This window comes from Macrobrachium rosenbergii, chromosome 14 (genome assembly GCF_040412425.1).
Source record: "Macrobrachium rosenbergii isolate ZJJX-2024 chromosome 14, ASM4041242v1, whole genome shotgun sequence".
Lineage (NCBI taxonomy): Eukaryota > Metazoa > Arthropoda > Malacostraca > Decapoda > Palaemonidae > Macrobrachium > Macrobrachium rosenbergii.
Genome location: NC_089754.1, coordinates 35,964,884 through 35,984,883, shown reverse-complemented (window position 1 = coordinate 35,984,883; position 20,000 = coordinate 35,964,884). Strand labels below are relative to the sequence as shown.

At 33.9% G+C, this 20,000-nt stretch overlaps 1 protein-coding gene across 2 annotated transcripts in view; it reads left to right on the top strand.

Annotated features, from left to right (window-relative positions):
• LOC136845928 (uncharacterized) overlaps positions 1-20,000 on the top strand; it is a 46,219-nt gene that overhangs the window by 12,475 nt on the left and 13,744 nt on the right. For both annotated transcript variants that reach the window (XM_067116422.1, XM_067116421.1), the window contains exon 3: positions 18,302-18,561. In XM_067116422.1, coding sequence (XP_066972523.1) covers positions 18,302-18,561 — 260 coding nt within the window. The remainder of the gene's footprint in view (positions 1-18,301; positions 18,562-20,000) is intronic.

The window sequence follows — 20,000 nt, the reverse complement described above, 5'->3', positions numbered from 1 at the left end:
CCCGAACCTCAGGCTTTTAAAACTCTGTTCACTGTGAAGATCGTAAATAAATTATTATTTTCTAAGACGCACTCTCATCATTTACAGCAATGAAGGAGAAAGACCATCGTATTATAACAAGCCACAGAGAATGACTTTGGAGTCATCGCGTTTTTCGGGATGTTAAGAATATCACGAACCTCCTCCATTAATTTCTCCTCATTACGGTCCGTCTTTGAAGTCTCACGTAACAGTATCGTTATAGCGTGGCTTTCCCTTTGATGTTTAAGTATAGAAGCATAGTAAATTATCCCACGGATGAGAGGATTCTTCAATGAATAACTTCTCAGAATTGTTTGACTTTTCCAGAACTTGTTTGTTGTGTGGAATGAAAAATTCAGTAGTGTGGAGGTTTAACTAAATGACTATCAAAGTCTGGACAAAAAGGCCACTTTTTACTTATTCATTCTAGACAGGAGTAGTGGTAGTATTACTAGGACGATTTATTTCGTATCTGATATATAACATTACACGAAACAAACAAAACATAAGTTCATTATAAAATGACATATAACAGTACAAATCCAGAGCTATATGGTCTGTTCCTAAAACTATTTATTTTATAGATAAATATCCAAATAAACATATAAATAAACAGGTAAATAAAGAGATAGATAGACTGAAAAAAAGAATCATTGCTGTAGACTGGCGTTCCTCAGGGTACAAAACTTAAAGGTATTCATACCCTTCTAGTTATCATTTGTTTCCATTAACCCCATTTTCTTTCCATTATTAGATTTTCCCCGTCCACCTCCTTTTCCTCGCATTTTCCTCTCCCTTCTGTACCTTCTTACCTTAGTAATACTTCTCCACTGAGTGGTCGTTTCACGGCCGTCTTTCATTTTGATATTCTCCCTTGTCCTCGTGAAATTCCTTTGTCCTCCTTCCTTCCTTTCTTCCTTCCTTTTTCCTTCAGAATTCTTAATCTCATCTCTTCTCTTCATTTCAGACTTTCCTCACTCTCTGTCAATATTTCCGGGAGCCTTCATCACTTTGATGTTTATGTCAATTATTCGCCCGTTTTGGTCACGGAGGCTTCAGTCACTTTTCGGCATATTCTCTCTCTCTCTCTCTCTCTCTCTCTCTCTCTCTCTCTCTCTCTCTCTCTCTCTCTCAGTGCTGTGAATATACTTCTGTACCTCCATCATGTTTCTGTTATGAGAAACTAAAGAGATTCAATAAATAAAAGATGAAACTATTTCCATATGACATTGATCTACCCTACAATCACATAAGTTTTTTCCATTTTATTTATTAATCTAACCTGTTCATTTCCCGTTATTTTTGTATTATTGTTTTGATAACCTCGCTCATTATTGGTTGCTAAACTGCGTCATACACTATATTCTGAGATTCAGAAGTTTATAAAAATACATTTTATAAGAGGAAGTCTAGTCTGCCTAATAAAGCCACTTGCATCAAACTCAGCAGCTTGCAGAAATAGATTTTATAGAAGAGGAAGCCTGCTCTGCTTAATATAAGCCCTTGCATCACTGTTTATAATCATAAAGGTAAGAGCAGATATCCTGTGGTCACTTGAAAGGTTAATGCTGACAACATTTGCGCTCAGGATTTGAAGCTATTATGTCAAGTCTGCAGAAAAATAGTGATGACTTTGTTCTAGAACTAACCCCTTTAGACTGTACGTAAAATAGCTCAAGTTAATCGTTAGGACGTAAACAAATAGAAGAAACAGTAACAACATTATGGAAAACCATTCACCTATCATGTTCTTTCTCATAAAGGGTCTCTTCTTCTTACTACTACTACTACTACTACTACTACTACTACTACTACTAACTAATACTATGATAATAATAATAATAATAATAATAATAATAATAATAATAATAATAATAATAATAATAATAATAATAATAACATTCTCGAAGACGACCTTTTCTCAAACAAACTTCATTATTAAGAATGGCGGTCCGGAAGCCATTGAGTTTATACTTCAGTTTCTCAACTCCGTAGGAGGGTAGTGCACCTCATGTGGTGCACTGTAGGCATTACTTAATGTTCTTTACAGCGTCCCTTCGGCACCTAGCTGCAACCCCTTTCATTCCTTTTACTGTAACTCCGTTTGTATTCTCTTTCTTCCAGCTTACTTTCTACCCTCTCCTAACAATTGATTCATAGTGCTGTCGCGAGGTTTTCCTCCTGTTACAGTTTTCAAACCTTTTTAATGTCAATTTCCTTTTCAGGACTGAATGACCTTATAGGTCTCAGCACTTGCTCTTTCGTCAAAATTCTATATTCTGTTTTATTCTATTCTCATAAATCTTTGCACGCATGCGCACTAATGCTTATCCAATCAACAATAATCATGAAAGTGAGCGTTTAATAACTTCCCCTTTATCACTAGATTCCCTTATCATTTAATTCCATATGTTCCCTTTTATATCTTAATCTTCCGTTCTAGTAAAATTATAAAATGAAAAATATTCCCCTTAATCGTAGCCCTCACATTTTCAGTTTTTCATCATATCGTTATTTTATTCATTATCTCGATCTCACGTTTGAGTCTTTCTCTGTGAAATTTAATTTCCTCTCTTTTACTTCTCTGTTTCCTGGGCTTTCCCCACAATCTCTTTTTCTTTTATTTTTTTCTTTGTTTGTTTTTGATGTTCGCTTTAATCTTCCCTTCGCGAATTCCTTTCATCTCTTAACCTTCAGTTTTCTCTATTTTAACATTTCTCCCCCGGTGTTGCTTTGCTTATTTTGGTCTATCATTAATCTTTTATGTATTTAATATCGTTAAGCTTACCGGTATATGTGTTCTTTATCATTAATTTTTTATGTATTTCTTATCATTAATCTTTTGTCTTTTTTATCATTAACTTTTATGTATTTTTTATCATTAATCTTTTGCGTATTTTTATCATTAATCTTTTATGTGTTTTTTGTCATCAATCTTTTATGTATTTTTTTCATTAATGTTGTATGCATTTTTATCATTAATCTTTTATTTGTTAAATAATTCGGTGGTGCGAGATTTAGCAATTCGCTCATGTTTTAGTTCGATTTCTAATTATTTCCCATTTACAGTAAATAAACACAAATTAAATACATATATATCTTTAAGTATTTAATGATTTCAAATCCCATTAAACCAAATGCGTAATAGAGTCATTAGAATTTAAGCTCCCCAAACCCTCGTCTCTATTCCCAGTAACTCGTCTTCAAAGGATCTGGTATTTGGAATGTGGCTTTTGCATTCCTTCACGAAATAAGTTCAGAATATTTTCATAGGCTCTGGATCATTTAGAGACATGACTAAATAACTCTGCTGTTTCCTTCAGTGCCTCTGTTTTCTGGAATTAGCGCGTGCTACTCGTCTTGTAGAGCGTCGTGTGTCCATGTTCTTTTTCCTGAGGTGTCACGATGCCTCAGTGTTTATATATATATATATATATATATATATATGTATATGTGTGTGTGTGTGTGTGTGTGTATATATATATATATATATGTGTTTTGTGTGTATGTGTGTTTGGCTATTACATATATAAAAGTATAAACATATATGATATACACAAACACACACATATATATATATATATATATATATATATATATATATATATATATATATATATATATATATATATATATATATATATATATATATATAAGAAGAAAATATATACCCATAAAAATACTATTTGAATATTGCAACCATCCATTTCCATTTCGAGCACTTCCTTCTGTGGCCCTGTTCGCTGGTAAAATATGGATAGTTGAAATGTTACAAGAGTATATATACAAAGCATATGTAGGTGTGGCATTAAGTCTCCGATGGTATGCAGGTGACCGTTTCCCAAGAAGGAGGGAAAATGAACAATTCCCTAGTGGTTTTTGGCCTCATTAACTCCTGTCTGGCGATGCGTCTGGTGGTCGTATTTCCTGGAACACCTGCTTGAGAAGAGGCCTGAGAATTAACCCGTCGATGTCATCCAATTTCCATTGTCCTCCTGACAAGTTCATATTGTTGGTTTGGTTGATGATAGCAGATTCCAGCATCTCTCTTTTGTATGGACAGGCCCAGCGTTCGAGTCTCCGACCGGCCAATGAAGAATTAGAAGAATTTATTTCTGGTGATAGAAATTCATTTCTCGTCATAATGTTGTTCGGATTCCACAATAAGCTGTAGGTCGCGTTGCTAGGTAACCAGTTGGTTCTTAGCCACGTAAAATAAGTCTAATCCTTCGGGCCAGCCCTAGGAGAGCTGTTAGTCAGCTCAGTGGTCTAGTTAAACTAAGATATATATGCAAGCTACTTTTGAAAACCAGCTCCACCCCGCTCCAGTTTATCGTATGGCCTTTATCCCTGATATGTACTTTGAAAATGTGTTGAAAGAACACGAAAGCGCTTGGTACTCCTTTTATTTTTCCTGTGGTCTTGGCTAGATATATTGTCACGCTATTTAGTGACATATAAGCATATATATATATATATATATATATATATATATATATATATATATATATATATATATATATATATATGTGTGTGTATTTCTCGTGATTTGCTTATCTTGTTTCTTCTGTCTCACTTTACATTACATTTCTTCTCATAGCTGTGTCTTCTACTGTCGTCACACTTATTCATTCTATTTTGTGCAACTTGCTAGGAAGTTATTGGTCTATTTTTCCTAGTTCCACATGAGTGTGTACTCTAATAATAATAATAATAATAATAATCAAAACACTTCTTCAAAACTTCCCCCCAATCCTTCCCTCGTAGACCTAGTCAGCAGGTTCAGGCGCTAAGTTTGTGCGACGTAACGGGAGGAAAACAAGACCTGGGCTTCTAATCTATCTCGTTAATGTGATTAATGCTCGCCGTACTGAGGAAGATAAACACGCCTAGTGGGAGCCCTTGTTTATCAGGATATGCAAATGAAACACAGAGAAAAACACGAAGAAACAGCTGGTTATATTTGCCAGCGAAACGGTCTGGTGGTTTCATGGTTTATTGGACACTGACTGGGTCATTTGTGAAAATTTTCTCGAAAGTATGATATGTCTTGGTTAGTATCACATGTGTGTCTATTTCTTCCTTTTTATCTCCTCTTCCTCCTCCTCCTCCTCCTCCTCCTCCTCCTCCTCCTTCTTCTTCTTCTTCTTTTTCTTCTTCTTCTTCTTCTTCTTCTTCTTCTTCTCAGCTTAATCCCTGGTCGGGGTCGCTCACTCGGCTACGCCTTGTCCAGGTGTTTTTATCTTATGTCATTGTCTGCTATGCTTATTACATAAGTAATTTGTTGGATGTTGCCCTATCTTCAACTTTATAAAGATTTACTTAGGAAATACCGCTTCGTCAGCATTTCCAGAAACATCAGGTTTTTCCTGCTGAAGTATAATGGTTTTAGTGAACAACTGAAGCCACCAGAATATTCTGATGATATGAAAACGCTTTTATATCTATCCTAACCAGAAGTCTCATTGTGTAAATAATGCGGGATTTAGGTACGCATTTTGCTTAACTGCAGTGAATTGGTAACGGCTGTACCTAGAATCAAACCAATCACTGTCGGAAAAATAACTAACTTTGTTCAGATGGAGATTAGAGTGTAAAATTCGCGTTTAGGTAATGACCAGATTAATTACCAATTTCAAAGTTTGTTGGAAAGGGGGAGGGGGGGACCTTGCCTCCTATTTCAGCGTGGTATCGCCAGAACAACTCTCTGTCCAAGAGCTTCAGATTTCAGGCCCTGAAAGATGATCGTTTCAGTTCCGATTAAAACGAGAGAACGTCTGTGACTAGGAAATTAAAAATTCCAGGAAAGACCATCGACAAAAAAGAACAAAAGCATTCCAATTTTATATTACCGGTTAGTAAATGCGTTAATTGTGTATGTATTCATGTATGTTTGTTGCTCTGTCCCTCACTTATGTTTCATTATCTTTGCTCTGTTTTGGTTTTTTGTAGAATCGGTTATTTTATTCAGTGGAACTTGGTTTTATAAGTTAATGGCTCTTTTGACGTAATTTCCCCTTGAAAGTGGACATATTTTATGATATGCAAATAACAGTTGACTAGGAAAAAACAAGTAAAAAAAGCGCAGAAGTTTCTTCGGCGCAATCGAGCTTTCTGTACAGCGTATAATCAAGACCACCGAAAATCGATCTATCTTTCGCTGGTCTCGGTATAATGCTGTATGAGCCGCTGCCCATGAAACTTTAACCACGGCCCGTTGGTGGCCTATCCTATATCGTTGTCAGAACCACGATTATGGCTAACTTTAACCTTAAATAAAATAAAAACTACCGAGGAGGCTACGGGGCTGCGATTTGGTGTATTTGATGATTGGAGGGTGGATGATCAACATACCAATTTGCAGCCCTCTGGCCTTAGTAGTAGTTTTTAAGATCTGAGAGCGGACATAAAAAGTGCAGACGGACAGAAAAAGCCGGCACAATAGTTTTCTTTTACAGAAAATTAAAAATGCCAACCTTACCGTAACAGGAATGGCAACTTTTGTCTTAAAACAAGAACGCATTTTACTCGTTGTCAGGTATTCATTGCAAATGTGAAATCCATACGTTTTAGGTAACAATTGTTCTTCAGCACATACACATAAATAAGTTAATAAGAATAAATCGTACGAAAACATATAATAATACTTTAGTACCCATCGAGATCTGATGGAAACGAAACTTCTGATGATATTATTCAAGTCGAGTTTCTGATGTGTCTACGACAGCGATTAATTAAACTTTTCCAGGAAAAGTTGAGAATCCCAACGGATAAAAAATGAGGGGACGAGCTTTCCAAGGGATTAAAACACATTCGTGCAATTTCCCAGGCAGATGCAATGAGCGTTTCGATTTAATGGTCCTCTCAGTTCGAAAATTGGGGTTGATTTTAGGCAAAGATTTCCATGAGTTTCGTAGTCATGGTTAATCATGAAAAGTTGTTAAGGGAGAATAGAAGGATTGTATAATTTCCATTTGTTATTCTTATACACAACACCTATACACTGCTACACACACACACACACACACCTGTACACCCATACTGACATATACAAACACACGCAAACACTTACACACACACATACATATATATATATATATATATATATATATATATATATATATATATATATATATATATATATATATACACACACACAGTACTTTATGTTTATAATTTTCTGTCAATGAAAGGGTGCACAACCTTTGTAAAATAATAATGAAAGGTTGTACAGTATAATCTTCTTACAATAGTACCTCCGTTCCACATACTTAAAAGATATAAACCCTTCTACTTCCAAGTGCTTCATTAAAGTATTTCTCTATATCTAGTTATCCTACCTTTCGTTTTTTCTGATAAATAAAAAAAATCCCATCCTATAAATATCCCATGGCCACCTCTTTGCCTTTCCTACACACACCACTTCGAATGCGAACAAAAAAAAAAAAAAAAAAATTAAGGGGAAAGGTGAATTCAAAATCTAGTTGTTTTGATCAGTTTTTCTTGCCTTCACCTCAAAATAAAATGCGCCATTTGATCTGTCTTATGGCCTTTGATCTAGTTTGGTGTAAAGAGCAGTTTTGTCGTCATCAAACGGAAGAATTCTACTAATGATTTTTTTAACGTTGGCTGGCTGACTCGGATCAGGGCTAATGGTAATGGTGTCTGCCTCGCCAGCGTAAAATTACGATTTTATGTATGTGTGTATAATATGTATATATGTACTTATGTATTTTTATATTTATATTTATTATCTCTCTCTCTCTCTCTCTCTCTCTCTCTCTCTCTCTCTCTCTCTCTCTATATATATATATATATATATATATATATATATATATATATATATATACATATATATATATATATATATATATATATATATAATAGATATATATATAAAGCTTTATTAAAGAGTTGATGAGGCAGTGTAAGAAAAAGAAAAATTAACTCTAAATCTTGCATAAATATATGGATCTCAATATGATTAAAAACACCGCATGTACAAAAGATATGGGAATTATATCATCCCGATAATATTTGAAATTCTGAATGTTTAAAATATTTAAGGAAAAGTTTTCTAAAGTGCGTACATCTACCTAAGCCAGGCGGAAAGTTTTTGAGATATCTAGATGTAAATCCATTTGCAGTGAAATCCATCACAATAATTCCATATTATCAACGTATTTCAACAGAGATGACCGTTTATAGATTCTGCCTCAATAACTAAAAAAATAAAAAAAAAACTCCCTCTAAGAAATAAAAAAAAGAATCCTAAGCTGAATTAAAAACAAACCTTGAGGTTACAAAACCTGTAACATGAAAACCTTCCACGGTCCGTTAATCTTTAGAGTGGGGAATCGACCCCTACGTTGTCCATACAGATTTCCACCCCCAACAGTCTTTGTAGACGTCAGGAAAGGAAGCCTTATGTAGCAAACCCCCGTCTACAGAATAAACCTGTTAAAGGTATGGCCTAAGAACCAAGTACCTTGTTCTTATGTAACTGAATTATGTATGTATGTATGTGTATATGTATATATATATATATATATATATATATATATATATATATATATATATATATATATATATATATATATATAAGCGAATAGCCATATGAACCAAGTACCTTATTCTTATGGAACGTTGAATTATATATGTATATATATATTATAATTATTTATGTCTATATATATATATGTATACATACATTTATATATTTGTGTATATATATATGTATATATATTGTATGTATATATATGTATATGTTATCCCCCTCCGAACTCAAGGCGCTGAATAACCTTTAGAGACGCCTTATATCGCTGAACATAGAGGCCGTTCGTATATCATAACCATTATCGCCTATCTATATAACAGCGTATATATATATATATATATATATATATATATATATATATATATATATATATATATATATATATATATATATATATATATATATATCAGTCTGGCAATAGGCCTCAAATGAAAGTACCACTGCATAAGTGGATTATCAGAAGGAGCCTCAAAGTTTTAAGCCAAAGAAACGTAGAAAACATAGAGAGAAAGAAGTGGAAGAAGAAAAAGATAATTTGTTATTGGGGGAATCAGTTAGTTGTAAAGAGAAGATCCGGAGTATTATTGGAGGCCATTTCATTAAGGTCAAGAACATGCGCTCGAGCTAAATAATTTATTTGGTTCCATTAGTGACAGAAAAGTCAAGGGTTTCGTTGCCTCCCGCGTCTGCATTGGTAAGAGGGAGGTATGGAGTGTGTTGACAAATTTGTTCTTGTAAATAGACATAGTTCCCTTTATTTATCTGTCATACATACATACATACATATATATATATATATATATATATATATATATATATATATAATGTATATAATATATATATATATATATTATATATATTATGTATATAATATATAAAATGTATATACACATATTTCTATATATATGTGTGTGTGTGTGTCTGTTTGTTTCTGTGTATGTATGTATCATCATATATCTTTTAATATACGTATTTACATTATACAAAGAACGTATCTGAAGTTGAAGTTGTACATAACTCATTTATATATATATATATATATATATATATATATATATATATATATATATATATATATATATATACATATATGTATAAATTGTTTATATATACCTTTCATTTATATATATATATATATATATATATATATATATATATATATATATATATATGTATATATAATTTATGTGATGCTACTTCTACCTTTACATCAAAGCCTGTAAATACATGCTGATCTCTAGAAGAGAGAGAGAGAAGAGAGACAGTGACAGAGAGAGAAGGAGAAAGGGAGAGAAAGGATACCACACGGATCACGAACAGTCACGTAACCCTTGGCGAGAAAGGTGAAGAAAGTAAACAAACAAACAGGTGAAGGACACAAGTCTTTGTGGAGCATACACGGGCTTGGGGAAAGTTTCGAAAGATGTATGACAAGCAAACAAGCAAGAAAAAAAAAAGATACTTCGTCCTCATGTGGAAGTTTGAACGGCTCTAAAATGCATCTTCTCACATTCTGTGAGACGGGAACTGTCAAGGAAGTGATGAAAGCAATGACAGAATTCTCTGCTGAAATTGGTCAGATATTTACGAGTTCACCCGACGTTAACTGGTTGTCTTTTTCAATTACTTCCTCCTCTCTCTCTCTCTCTCTCTCTCTCTCTCTCTCTCTCTCTCTCTCTCTCTCTCTCTCTCTCTCTCTCTCTCTCTCTCTCTCAGTACGTACTATAATTGAATACAGTATCTTGTAAATTCAGTTTCATCTATAATGAAATATAAATAGTTAAATTACTTGTCCAAAAAAAATCAGTTGATAGCTCTTCAACAACTTTCATTTTTAAAAGACTATTTTTAGAAGCGCCGTAATTTCATTTATCGCTATAATCTAATAAATTAAAGAGAAAGTATGTCTAGAATGAAAGGAATTAGTAGCACTTTCCGAAAGGTAACTTTTTATTCGATCACAGTAAAGTTCTTATGTAGTATTAATTGTGACCAAAGACGCACGTTTTAACAATATGCAATCACCCTTGACAAGCAAAAAACAGTTTAGTTATTATTATTATTATTATTATTATTATTATTATTATTATTATTATTATTATTATTATTATACGGGTTACACAGCATCATCCTTACCGAAGCTTTCGAATAGAGTGACCAAACGTAAAACAGAAAGAGGGGGGGAAAGTTAGAAAGTAAGCATGAATAATTGGAGCCAAGACACCTGACAAGTGCGTGTGTGTGTGTTTGTATGTATTTGTGAATGTGTATAGAGGTGGGTGGGGAGAGGGGCGGGGATGTTGGCACACCCACCCACCATCCATAATCTATAACATCACAGTGGGGCCGACAAGTCCATATAGACGTAAGTTTGAAGAACGAAAATAGAAAAACGTAATTTTGATAATCGCGTTTAAATGTCCCTGATAACGAAATTGTACCACCTTATAATCTATCCCTCAATGACCTTTGTGTAAATGCCAAGGCAACTCTGAATGACTTCCTCACCTGAAGTTTAGATTATTGATAGATCCGTTAACAGATAACTAAGCTTTTCGGCTCGCCAGTCAAGAATGCAGAAACCCCGTAGTGGGTTAGTGCCATCAGTGCACCTCACACGACGCACTGTAGGCATCACTTACAGTTCTTAGCAGCAGCAACGCCCTTACGGCCCCTAGCTGCAACCCCCTTACATTCATTTTACTATACCTTTGTTCATATTCTCTTTTTTTTTCTGTGTTACTTTCCACCCTCTCCTAAGAATTATCTCATAGTCCAGCTGCGTGGGTTTCCTCCTGTTACACCTTTAAAACCTTTAGGCTCTCAATTTCCCTTTCAGCGCTGAATGACCTCAAAGGTCCCAGCGGGTAGCCTTTGGCCTAAATTTTGTACTCTGTTCTCTATTCTGTTCATTTCAGATACTAATTGGTCTTAAGCACATACACTTAAATATGAATTAATCGTACAAAAAAAGCTCAATGATACTTGATTACTCATCACCTACCAATGGTGACCAAACCTCTGATCATATTATACACTGTCGAGTGTCTGAAATGTTTACAGTTACAGTCTCTCTCTAAAAAAAAAAAGGTAACAGTAAGGGAATTTTCCCTAGCACGTAGGTAAGCAGACCTCTCGAATGTAAGAGGCGATAATACCAAAAAGCAAAAATATATACATCCTCCACAATCCAGTTCCGGCGAAGGAACGAAATAAGGTCAGGAAAGGTCAAGGGGTGAAATGAAATTCACGAGGCTGTGCCCAGCGTTTCATTCAGTGCATGGGCATTCTTTAGGTTAAGTAGAAAGATTTTGCATTTGCAAGAGATTCCTTTACCTAAGTCGAGTCTCTAATTGGGTGAAGGTGTTCGCGGTTTTCCCGTCTTTGAACGAAACTGCTACGCTCATATCGTTCGTACTTATTTTATTTTGTCTCCTTATTCTTCTTCTACCTCTTCTCCTTCTTCTTTTCGTTATTCTATGCGATGTTGTGAACCCCAGGTCAGTTTAGTGACCTCGCCAGTGGCAGTCAGGTCAATGGACAGATACGTTACACATTTTGGAAGAATGAAGGTAACTTCGTCAATAGTTCTTAGCAGCATGCTTGTTTGTGTGCGTGCGTGCGCGCGCGCATTTACAAATAACATCTCCCAAGATATAAACGTAAAAGCATACCCAGGCGGCGGGTGTCTCGTTGAGCCAACACCGCCCCCCCCCCAAAAAAAATACCAAAAAAATTAAGTCTACCAAAACCCGACGCCCCTCGGTTCCATAAAGGGGTTGGGGGGAAGGGGGGGTTGGTTTTTCGTCAATACGAATGTCGTAACAATGAGCTTTTCAAGCGGAGGTGTCTGAAATAGAGTCAAGTTGTTTTTTAAAGGTGTTAGTCCTATGCATTACCGCCTGGCCATCGCCTTTACCGCTTTAAGGCTGTTGTCCCTCTACCGCCGGCTGCTCGCTCTCTCTCTCTCTCTCTCTCTCTCTCTCTCTCTCTCTCTCTCTCTCTAACATTCTGGGATTCGTTAAGGTCGATCCGCTGGGTCAAACATGAGCATGAATAACCCGTATGTCTGTCCGGAGGTGTGCTTGTGTGTGCTTGTATTCATGCGGAAAATGAATGATAAGAAGAAGCACTTAATGTGTATTGTTGGTTACAGGCACACCGGCGATGCATTGAATAAATTCTGCGGTGATTTTATTCAGCGGTGAATTTATTCAATGGTGAATTTGTAATTTATTCAGTGGTGAATTTATTCACGTCGTTCGATTTCCAGTTCTTTGACTTCTTACTCATTTTCTGTGCTTTTATAGACGCTTGCCATGATTGTATCTTTCTCCATCGCGAAGGAAAAGGCTGAATTTGCATTCCTGTTATCTAAAAATCCAATCATTATATCAACTATTAATGGAAAATGAAACCAACTGATTCATATGAGTCTCCTAAGAAGTGGTATGGATTTATATGAGAGTTACACATTGTGAAATGTATTCACACAAGAATCTTCTTATGTGAGATTTAGTCACATGAAAGTCTTCTTATGTGAGATTTATTCACATGACAAGTCTTGTTATGTGAGATTTATTCACATAAAAGTCTTGTTATGTGAAATGGATTCACACAAGAATGTTCTTATGTGAGATTTATTCACATAAAAGTCTTGTTATGTGAGATTTATTCACATAAAAGTCTTGTTATGTGAGTTATTCACAAAAAAGCCTTGTTATGTGAAACGGATTCACACAAGAATCTTGTTATGTGAGATTTATTCGCATGATTAATCTTCAGAAGTGAAATATATTCATATGAGAATCTTCATAAGTAAGATTTACTCAAATGATTAATCTTCTGACTGAGATTTATTCAAAAGAAAATCGTCTAAAGTGGATTTATTCACATAAGTACCTTCTGAAGTGATATTTATACACATGGATAATCTTCGAAAGTTATGTTTATCGACGAGATTAATCTAATTAAGTGTAATTTACTCACATCGAAAGAATCTTCTTATGTGAGATTTATAAAATGAAAATCCTCGAGTAGAATTTATTCCTATGAAAACGTTCAGAAATTAAATTTATTCATTTCATAACCCTCAAAAATTCATTATTCACCCCTGGAACTTAAAAAAAAACACTATAATAACTGCTTATTCACTAAAATTAAAAATTCAAAGCAAAATTTCTTAAGCTTCCTAAGTAAATGCTTTCATCATCTTCTTCTTCTTCTTCTTCTTCTTCTTCTTCTTCTTCTTCTTCTTCTTCTTCTGCATAGCTTCAGAGATGGACTGAATTTCTGTCATTCCAAAAGCGGAGGGACTCACTGACTCACTGACTGAGCAGCTTCTCGGTAGGGGGATAAAAATCAATAGACATTATTATTCCAGGACCTTAAAGAAGATCAATTTCTTGTTGAAGAGGCTTGAAGGAAATAGGTTTCCACCCTTGGCGAGTTATTCAGGTCCTGAGGTATATATGTGTGTGTGTGTACAGTATATACAATATATATATATATATATATATATATATATATATATATATATATATATATATATATATATATATATGTGTGTGTGTGTGTGTGTGTGTGTGTGTGTCTGTGTGTGTATGTATTATTTCTCTCTCTCTCTCTCTCTCTCTCTCTCTCTCTCCCTTGGATTTTAATAATAGTTTTTTCATTACACTTCTTCCTTCAGTCTAAATTTCTTTGATTTCAGGGCATTAGATTACAGTGAGATTAAATTTCAATAATTTTTAGATAAAACTTTTAATTAAAACTCTGTCAGGGCCTCATTTCTTTATTTGTTTAGATTTTTGTCTTGCGACAAAATATCAGCTCAGTAAATCTCTCGCTGCCATTGGCTTGAAAGGGCAAGTTCTGTTATTACAGAATATTCAAGGAAAACCCGTAGGGAGTTAGTGCCGTCAGTGCACCTCGTGTTGTGCACTGTAGGCATTACTTAAAGTTCTTTTGCAGCGTGTCTTCGGTCCCTAGCTGCAACCCCCCTTTCGTTTATTTTACTGTACCTCCTTTCATATTCTCTTTCTTCTTTCTTACTTTCCACCCTCTCCTAACAATTGGTTCATAGTGCAACTGCGAGGATTTACTCGTGTTACACCTTTCGAACCTTTTACTGTCAGTTTCTATTTCAGCGCTGAATGACCTCATAGGTCCCAGCGCTCGACCTTTGGCCTAAATTTTTTATTCAGTTCAATTCAGTATTCAAGGAAAGGAATATCTCTTTTTAAATGCCTTTGGAACATATTTTTTTCTGGAGGGGGGATGGGAGGGGAAGTTGATTGCTAATGGACTTAACACCAGAAGAATAGAAAAAGACTTCCTATATCTGCACTTTTTAGAGTCTTATTCTGACGATTAGAAATTATTATTATTATTATTATTTATTATTATTATTATTATTATTATTATTATTATTATTATTACTATTCAGAAGATGAACCCTATTCATATGGAACAAGCCCACAGGGGCCATTGACTTGAAATTCAAAGCTTCCAAAGAATATGGTGTTCATTAGGAAGAAGTAAGAGGAGGTAAAGGGAAATACAGAAAGAAGAGATCTCCCATATTAAAAACGAAAAATTAATTAATGAAATAATAAAGAAATAAAAATGTATTAAAATTCAATGAGTATAGTAATAGGGTAGTAATGCATTGCATTAATAATAATAATAAATTTTATTTTGTTGCGTTGCAGTGAAATATTCAAATCAAGCAAGACTCACTAGAGCAAATATCTTTCGATGCACAATTTAGAATAATACTTCCTTTGAAAAACTGTCAGAACCTTGGGGTTGTTGACCCTAGAGAATAAACATATACGTATTTCGTAAACCAAGAACAAAATTCATCACTCCCTAATACAATTCTCCTTTCATTTACTTACCTTTTTATCTGCTTATTTGTTAATTTATACCTCCTGTTACTTCTTTCTAATGAACATTTCCATTGGAAGCTTGAATTTCAAGTCGATGGCTCCTGTGGGCTTGTTCCATATGAGTAGGGTTCATCTTGTGAATAATAATAATAATAATAATAATAATAATAATAATAATAATAATAATAATAATAATAATAATAATAAAACGAAAACTCGCTAATTTCGAGATTTTTCAAAAAATACTTTTTTGACTCTTTGCTGAAACCATTTTTTATTTTCACACTCATGACTTTTGGAAAAGCTGTCATGGCACGCTTGCTGACCTCTTTCGCAAGGATTACCTGCTGCCCTATTTATTCCTCGCCATGTTGAAGCCAAAAAGAAATGAAAAAGTCGAAATGTTGTTGGAGACCTCCAACAATATTTCTCTTTTTTTTTTTTTTTTTTTTTTTTTGCTTGAGTTTCACCCACATTCTCTTTTTGGCATTGCCTAAAGACTTATTTGGAACCGTTTTATATATATACACATATATACATTATATATATACAGATATATGTATGTATATATGCATATATATATATATATATATATATATATATATATATATATATATATATATATATATATATATATATATATATATATATATATATATATATATATATATATATATTTCGTTTTTCGAAAGGAGAATTCAGCGTTATTCATTAAGGTAAAAGAATGAATTCGAGAGAGATTCGTCTTTGTAAGCAGAGGAAAAAGAATAATGAAGACTCAGCGAATAATGTTTTATTCATTATATGTCAGCTTGGAGTTGAGTATAACCATTTTGTTCATTAAGGTTGATTCTAACGAAGAGCAAATTAAAACTTCAGTATTTTTTCATAAGAATAACTTAATACTAAAGTTACTATATTCAGTACTTTGGGTACACTCTATGCAAATCCGTAATATATATATCATCAGAACGCTTCGCCTTGAGTTAAATATAAACCATTTCATTTACATATGAATGGAATGATTCACACAAACAGCAAAATATATGATAATTTATTCCAAAGAATAAACATGATGTTTCGTTATTGCATTCAGCCTTAAGAGCACCTGCCTTTGAGTCAAGCATAAAGATTTTTATTCGCATTTTAATGGAATGATTCACGCAAAGTGAAAAATATATGGTAATTTATTCAAAAGTATAAATATATCGTGTCGTTATTGTATCCCGACCTGAGAGTAACTTTGCCTTTGAGTTAAACATAAAGATTTTGAATTACATTTAACGAAATGACTCACCCAAACAGAAAAAAATATATGGCAATTCATTCCAAAGAATAGATATACAATACCCTTATTGTATCCAGTCCTATATCATTAGTGTATCCCGTCCTGAAAGCACCATCCATGCATACCTAGAAATTCATGAATGAACTCAGCTAGTGAAAAGGCAGGCAGACGCCTCATCTATTGAAGTCTCTCTCTCTCTCTCTCTCTCTCTCTCTCTCTCTCTCTCTCTCTGGTTGTTTTCTCTTCATATGAATTCCTCAAGAGTAACTCGGCTTTAAAGGTCTACGGGCGATGGCGCTGGGGCCTCCGAATTTTCACGGAGAAAAAGGAGTAAAAATTCTTCTTTGTGGGTCTCATTTTTCGTTCAAGCTCTGTGGCTAGTGATCATTAATCGCATTCTGCTTTGGTTGCGTTTGATTGAGCTTTAAGAGTTGTATTTAAAATGGCATTAAATGGTTTAAGTAATTTTAGGCCGTGGATCGAAAATGACAGATAAAATATTATATGGATGTTTTAGGCCTTGGCAATCTAAATTGTTTAATTTTAGATGATTTGTTTATTGCTGTCTTATTATGGATGTTTATTGACCTAAGAAACCGTATGGAAAATAACAGTATAGACAGTATATGGATGTTTTAGGCTTTGTAAATCAAAATTGTTTTATTTTAGATGATTTGTTTATTGTTATCCTGTTACCAGTGTTTATTGATCTGAGAAATCATACAGGAAATGACATTAAATGGAGTAAGGACATATTAGGCCTTGATAATCAAAATTGTTTTATTTTGGGTGGTTTATTTATTGTTGTCCAATTATCAATGTTCATTGATCTGAGATCGCTTACAGAAAATGACAGAATAAATAGTATATGGATATTTTAGGCGGTGATAATCTAAACTGTTTTATTCTAGATGATTTGTTTATTGGTGTTCTATTATCAGCGTTTATTGATCTGGGAAATCGTATAGGAAATGTCAGATTAGTATATGGCTGTTTTAGGGTTCAGTAATCTAAATTATTTTATTTCATATTATTTGTTTGGTATTATTTATTGCTCTGATTCCTATTGTTAATGTTCATTTACCCTGAAAATCATACTTAAAATGACAGAATGATTCATATAAGTATGTGCTAGGCCAAATAATGAAAATTGTTATTTTAGATGATTTATTTATTACAATATACTGCTCTGATTTCAGTTGATTTTATTACCATGAATAACATCGCCGTGATAGTTTATTATTATTATTGTTATTATTATTATTATTATTATTATTATTATTATTTATAAAAATCTCATAATTTCACTAAAACAGGGAAAAACCACATTGATGTAAGTTTAAATATTTATTTAAAAATTATATATATATATATATATATATAAAATAACAAATAACAAAAGGTTCCGTTTTTAAATTATAATCCACTTACATCAACGCGGATTTTTTTACTGTTATTATTATTATTATTATTATTATTATTATTATTATTATTATTATCAATGTCGCACTCCCAATAACCACATCCGTCTCCGACCCACAGTCGAGAACGACAACACAGGAGCCATCAGCAGACAGGCGGTGATCGCCAGCAGCAGAGCGTCGAGGCGATCTCACTCCCTTCTCCCGGAGAACGCCGCCATGGTAAGGAGGGCGCGGATAAACATGTCACGCAGAAGGAGAGGCTTCACGGCCGTCGTGCTGGGCGAGGTTCAGGGGGACACCCATGATCTGGCGGCGGCGTTCGGGCACGATTCACCCCAGCCACCCACGAATAAGCCTCCGTCGTTAGCGCAGAGGAGGGTAAGAGGGGAAGGTCTTTTGAAATGTGGTGTTCAATTACCGTAGAGTAGGCTCCGTTTTGTGTTATCAGTTTCGTCTCGAGTTTCGTAGTAGATAATTTTATCTTTTGCTTTCGTTTATTTATCAGTTCTCTCTCTCTCTCTCTCTCTCTCTCTCTCTCTCTCTCTCTCTCTCTCTCTCTCTCTCTCTCTCTCTCTAATACCCACTGTAATCTACAATGTGGAAATAAAGGTATTATTATTATTATTATTATTATTATTATTATTATTATTATTATTATTATTGTATTAAAAAGGATGGCTGTATTATGCGAATTTATCTTATACAGTGTCTTTTCTATTTTCTTTATGATTTGCTTTTCGGGCTCAGCGATGTTAGTCAGCAACAAGCCGATATCATAAGGAAAATAGAAAAGACCCTAATATAGATAAATTCATAACCATCCATCCTTTAATAAGACCTGTTTAAAGAGGGTCTACTCCTTCATATTATTATTAAGATTATTATTATTATTATTATTTGAAGGGAGTAGACCCTCTTTTACACAGGTCTTATTAAAAAGGATGGCTGTATTATGCGAATTTATCTTATATAGTGTCTTTTCTATCCTCCTTATGATTCGCTTTTCAGGCTCAGCGATGTTAGTCAGTAACTGGCCGATATTCATGTTAGAAAAGGACAGTGTGCGGAATATTGGAAGTCTTTTATTAAAATATCCAATTATTATTATTATTATTATTATTATTATTATTATTATTATTATTATTATTATTATTATTATTATTACAGTTGCTAGCGATTGATTCTTAAGGAATCTGATCCTCATCAGGAACAGCCAAACAAGCGCCATAGTCAAAATTTTTATTCCATCGGGACGTTTCGGTTTTTTTGGGTAGTTCCATAAAGACAGGACAGGTAGAGACTTAGCAGTCCAGCAGCAGTCTTCCATCCGTGAACACTGCAGTAGATGCAATCAGGCAAGACTGAGCATAAGAGATTTTAAAATTGTAGATTCTTGTTCAAAATTGTCTGATTTGAGGATTTTAGAATCTATATATTCACAAACTTAAGCCACAACTCTACCAAGATCAGTCTTCCTTTCCGTTACCTGTCATCTACTGATTTTCTATTCTTTCGCTTTCCATCCATTAGGCTCATTTATCTATTGTGTAATTTTTCTTTTCGTGTGTGTTTGTCTTCTTTAATGTTTATTATTCGTGTGTTTTATTTGATTTTTAGATCTCGTCTTGAGTTTGTTTTGTCTTAGTTTTATTGGCTATTATAATTCACTGAATTGTGTTAGTTTTAAGTCATTATGTTTTGTTTTCTGAGTAGTGTGTTTTATTTATGCTAACGTAGTTTTTAAAAAATTATTCTCGAGTGTGACCTTTCTTTGACTTGTATTTTACTAGTGTAAGGCTTTATGTTTTGGTGTTTTG